The sequence below is a fragment of the Sorex fumeus genome, unplaced genomic scaffold (genome assembly GCF_029834395.1).
Source record: "Sorex fumeus unplaced genomic scaffold, SorFum_2.1 ptg000019l, whole genome shotgun sequence".
Taxonomy (NCBI): Eukaryota; Metazoa; Chordata; class Mammalia; order Eulipotyphla; family Soricidae; genus Sorex; species Sorex fumeus.
Genome location: NW_026606076.1, coordinates 13,566,803 through 13,572,097, shown reverse-complemented (window position 1 = coordinate 13,572,097; position 5,295 = coordinate 13,566,803). Strand labels below are relative to the sequence as shown.

Sequence of the window (5,295 nt, the reverse complement as noted above, 5' to 3'; positions counted from 1 at the left end):
CAAATTGTTACTTCTTGCTTGCCTTTCAAAAAAAATTATTACTGATTAGGGAGGAGAAGGGCAGAGAAGGAAAGAAATTGAGAGAGTGAGGAAGAAGATGAGGAAGGGAAGTAAGGGAGAACATGGGGCCAGAGGGCTCGGGTATGTTGGTAATATGGAGGGGTGGTATAGCTCTACTTCCAAACTCAACAACACTGAAAACATCAGATCCAGACTACAACCACCAAACTTTAAAATGTACCTGTTACCAGGAGGACTGGCCTATGTTTGGAAGCTTGCTAAATATGGCAGAGGAGGAAGGGCAGTTAGGATAGAGAAGTCCTCTGACAGTGATGGTTGAAAATGTTCATTTTGTCCCACCCTGCCTCTGTGGCAGGGCGCTCCCTTTTGTTCTCTCTCTCCTTTTGGGTGGGAGGGCTACTGGGATTAGTGGTGGTGGAGAATGGGCACTGGTGGAGGGATGGGTGCTCAATCATTGTATAACTTAAACCCAAGCACAAAAATTTGTAAGTCTACAACTGTACCTCAGGTGTTTCACTAATTAAAAAAAAATTTTATATTTTTTAATTTTTATTAGTGAAACACCATGAGGTACAGTTGTAGACTTACAAATTTTTGTGCTTGGGTTTCAGTCATACAATGATTGAGCACCCATCCCTCCACCAGTGTCCATTTTCCACCACCACAGGTCCCAGTATCCCTCCCACCCCCCATCCCACCCTGCCTCTGTGGCAGGGCATTCCCTTTTGTTCTCTCCTTTTAGGTGCTGTGGTTTGCAAAAGAGGCATTGAGTGGCAATCATGTTCGGTCTATAGTCTACTTTCAGCATGCTTCTCTCATCCTGGGAGGATCCTCCCAACACCCTTTATTTGGTGCTCCCTTCTCTATCTGAGCTTCCTTTTTCCCTAGCATGTATGGCTGGTCTCCAAGCCATGGAGCAAACCTCCTAGCACTAATCTCGGCCACTCTTGGGTGTTAGTCTCCTATTTTGTTACTTTATGTTCCCCAAATGAATTGCAATCTTTCTATGTCTATCCCTCTCTTTCTGACTCATTTCTCTTAGCATGATACCTTCCATATTGTACCACTTGCATGTAAATTTCATGACTTCATCTTTTCTAACAACTACATAGTACTCCATTGTGTAAATGTACCAAAGTTTCTTTAACCAGTCATCTGTTCTCGGGCACTCAGGTTTTTTCCAGATTCTGGCTTCACTAACAAAAAATTTTTTTAAAAAGTCAATAAAATTTGGGGCTGGAGCAATAGCACAGCGGGTAGGGCATTTGCCTTGCATGCAGCCAACATGGCTGACACAGGTTCGATTCCCAGCATCCCATATGGTCCCCCGCGCACCGACAGGAGTGATTCCTGAGTACATGAGCCAGGAGTAACCCCTGAGCATCGCCAGGTGTGACCCAAAAAAAAATTTTTTTAAAGTCAATAAAATTAAAAGCCAATAAAAGCAGATTTTAGTCATTAAAAAAAGAAAGAAAGAAAATTATCACTCTGGACAAAAAAAAAATGAGTGCTGAGAGGAGATAAGTGTGAAAGGTTATACCTGACAACTTTTCAGTACTTATATTTCAAATCATAATGCTCAACAGGAAAAAAAAGAGAAAGAGAGAGAGAGAAGAAAAGTGCCTGCCACTGAGGCAGGCTTGAGTGGGGCAGGAAGGAAACTGGGAACATTGGTGGTGGGAAATGTACACTGGTAAAGGGAATGGGGTAGGAGCACTGTATGACCGAAACCCAATTGTGAACAATTTTGTAACTGTGTACCTCATAATTATTCTAATTAATTAATTTTTTAAATGTGCCTGTTAAGGAGGTAGACTGCGGGAGAGAGGGCACACGGGAGCACAGGTAGACGGAAGTTAATACCGGTGGTGAAGTTGGTGCTGGAACATTATTATCAATACCTTTGTAAGCAACTTATTTTTGATGTCGACTCACCCACCTGTCCTGCTCTACCTATTAAAACTTTTTTTTCTTATTTTGTAAAGCAGGGCTGGAGGGGCTGGAGAGATAGCACAGTAGGTAGGGTGTTTGCCTTGCACACTGCCAATGCAGGTTCGATTCCCAGCATCCCATATGGTTCCCCTGAGCACCGCCAAGAATAATTCCTGAGTACAGAGCCAGGAGTAACCCCTGTGCATTACCGGGTGTGATCCAAAAAGGAGAAAAAAATAGCAGGGCTGGAGCAATAGCACAGCGGGTAGGGTGTTTGCCTTGCACGTGCCAGACCCGGGTTCGATTCCCAGCATCCCATATGGTCCCCCAAGCACCACCAGGAGTAATTCCTGAGTTCAGAGCCAGGAGTAACCCATATGCATTGCCGGGTGTGACCCAAAAAGCAAAAAATTTTAAAAAATGGTATTACTGAGATAACATTGCAGTAATTCAGGTGATGACAGAGATTTGTGATTTCGGTATATACCAAAATGATTACTACCTGACTTAGCATCAATACATAGCACCATAAATAATGTCCAAGTTATTGGTGTGATGGGAGTTTTTACAATCTATGGTTTCAGTAAACTTGAAACACGGTATGCTGGTATTATCAGTTCTGTTGAACGTGATGAACAACTAACTACACAGGACTTATGTTTGGAGGATTCTATTCACCTTACATCAAGCCCAGTTGTTGAGAAAGGAGATAAATTGACACCAAATAAAGAATTAATGCAGGGCCTGGAGCAATAATACAGCGGGTAGGGCGTTTGCCTTGCACAAGACCAACCCGGGTTCGATTCCCGGCATCCCATATGGTTCCCTGAGCACCACCAGGAGTAATTCCTGAGTGCATGAGCCAATAGTAACCCCTGTGCAACGTCAGGTGTGACCCAGAAAGCAAAATTTTAAAAATTTAAAAAAAATAATTAATGCAGCTTAGGAACTGGAATGTGAATCAGAGTTCTAGAATTTGCCTTGCATGTGTGAAATCCCCAGGTCAATAAATAGCAAAAATATCTGCAAAAAACTTCATCAAACAGTTTCTATGGAAAAAAGGTCAAAAAATGTTATTATATTATTCTCATACATAGTCCATATTAAGGAAACTAGTTGCCTTGTATTTGAATACAATACAGTATTCACTGTCACTGTCACTGTCCTCCCGTTGTTCATCAATTGCTCGAGTGGCCCCAGTAACGTCTCCATTGTGACAATTGTTACTGTGTTTGGCATATCGAATACATCACGGGTAGTTTGCCATGCTTTGCCGTGTGGGCGAGATAGTCTCGGTAGCTTGCTGGTCTCTCCGAGAGGGGCAGAGGAATCGAACTCGGGTCGACCATGTTGGCCGCTTGTAAGGCAAACGCCCTACCCGCTGTGCTATCGCTCCACCTCACAATACACTATTACTTTCTTTTTAATGTATTACTTTCTTAATTAGAAGGGTTTTTTCCTACAGGAGACTCTAGATGTCTTAGTCCCCTTTTTATTCACTTGCAAGAAGTTGGTTGCCCTTTGACTGGGTCTTTGGATTTTTTAACTTTTAAATATCATGGGAGAGAAACAGGGTACCGTGGTGCTGGGAAATGTACACTAGTAGAGGGATGGGTGTTGGAACACTGTAGGACTGAAACTTAATCATGAACAGCTTTGTAAGGGTCTATCTCGCAGTGATTCAATAAAAAAAAAGATGAAATAATTAACATCACTGTTATTCCCTTCATTATCTCAGTCTTTCCAAAGTGTATCTCTACAGAACAGGAGGATGGCTCAAATGCCAGTGAAAAGTTGTGTGAAGAAACTCTGTCACAACAAAGAAATCGAGCTGAGGGACTGGAGCAATAGTACAGTAGGGGATTTGCCTTGCACGCAGTTGACCCGGGTTTGATTCCCAGCATCCCGTAGGGGCCCCCGAGCACTGCCAGGAATAATTCCTGAGTGCATGAGCCAGGAGTAACCCCTCTTCATCTCTGGGTGTGACCCAAAATAAGAAAAAAAAGAAAGAAAGAAATAGAGCTGAAAGTCTATAGGATTCAGCTGTAATTACTATATTGGTGAATTGCTTAAATCCAAAATGTACACACAGTGCCAGGGACCTGTATGTCTGCTAATCACTCCCATTTATTTTTCCCCAAGGTGTCTCTGCTCCGTGAACCCACAAAATGTCACAGGCACCATGGAATTCCTCCTCCTGGGGCTCTCAGATGATCCCCAAGTCCAGCCACTCCTTTTTGGCCTCTTCCTGTCCATGTACCTGGTCAGCATCACGGGGAACCTGCCCATCATCCTGGCCGTCAGTTTTGACCCCCGTCTGCACACACCCATGTACTTTTTCCTCTCCATCCTGTCCACGGCTGACATTGGTTTTATCTCCTCCACGGTGCCAAAGATGATTTGGGACATTCACACTCAGAGTAGAACCATCTCCCCTGCAGGCTGCCAAGTACAGATGTCTATTTTTATTCTTTTCGGCTGTATGGACAGTTTGCTTCTCACAGCGATGGCGTATGATCGCTTTGTGGCTATTTGTCACCCCCTGCACTACTCTGTCATCATGAACCCCCGTCTCTGTCGTTTGCTAGCTCTGGCGTCTGTTTGCATCAGTCTGTTGGACTCTCAGTTACACAGCTTGATGGTGTCACAGCTCACCTTTTGCGCCCATGTGGAGATTCCTCTCTTCTTCTGTGACCTCCTTCAACTCCTCAGCCTTGCCTGTGGAGATACATCCACCCACAACCTACTCATGTATTTTATCACTGCAATCTTTGGTGGTGTACCAGCCTCCGCAATTTTTTACTCTTACACAAGAATTGTGTCCTCTGTTTTGAAGGTCTCATCCACAGGAGGAAGGTCCAGAGCCTTCTTCACCTGTGGCTCTCACTTGTCTGTTGTTTGCTTATTTTACGGAACAGGCATTGGGGTGTACCTCAGCTCAATAATCTCCCATTCACCCGGTAAAGGTGCAGTGACCTCAGTGATGTACACAACTGTCGTCCCCATGCTCAATCCCTTCATCTCAACTGTCGTCCCCATGCTCAATCCCTTCATCTACAGCCTGAGAAACAAGGACATCAAGCAGGCCTTCCAGAAGCTTCTCAATAAAGCAGTCTAATTTCAAGCTCCTGTTGTTTTCAATAAAGCATTAGAAATTATTGCAAAGCTCGGGGCTGGAGCAATAGCACAGCAGGTAGGGCATTTGCCCTGCACACGGCCAACAAGGGTTTGATTCCCAGCATTCCATATGGTCCCCTGAGCACTGCCAGGGGTTATTCCTGAGTGCAGAGCCAGGAGTTACCCCTGTGCATCGCCAGGTGTGACCCAAAAAGCAAAAAAAAA

General features: G+C 44.2%; 1 protein-coding gene across 1 annotated transcript; it reads left to right on the top strand.

Annotated features, from left to right (window-relative positions):
- The first annotated feature begins 2,508 nt into the window (after window positions 1-2,508).
- LOC130022532 (putative gustatory receptor clone PTE01) lies at window positions 2,509-5,071 on the top strand. Its single transcript, XM_056113296.1, has 2 exons — window positions 2,509-2,552; window positions 4,096-5,071. Exons 1-2 carry the CDS (start codon window positions 2,509-2,511, stop codon window positions 5,069-5,071), a joined length of 1,020 nt encoding a protein of 339 aa, XP_055969271.1.
- Window positions 5,072-5,295: the final 224 nt, after the last annotated feature.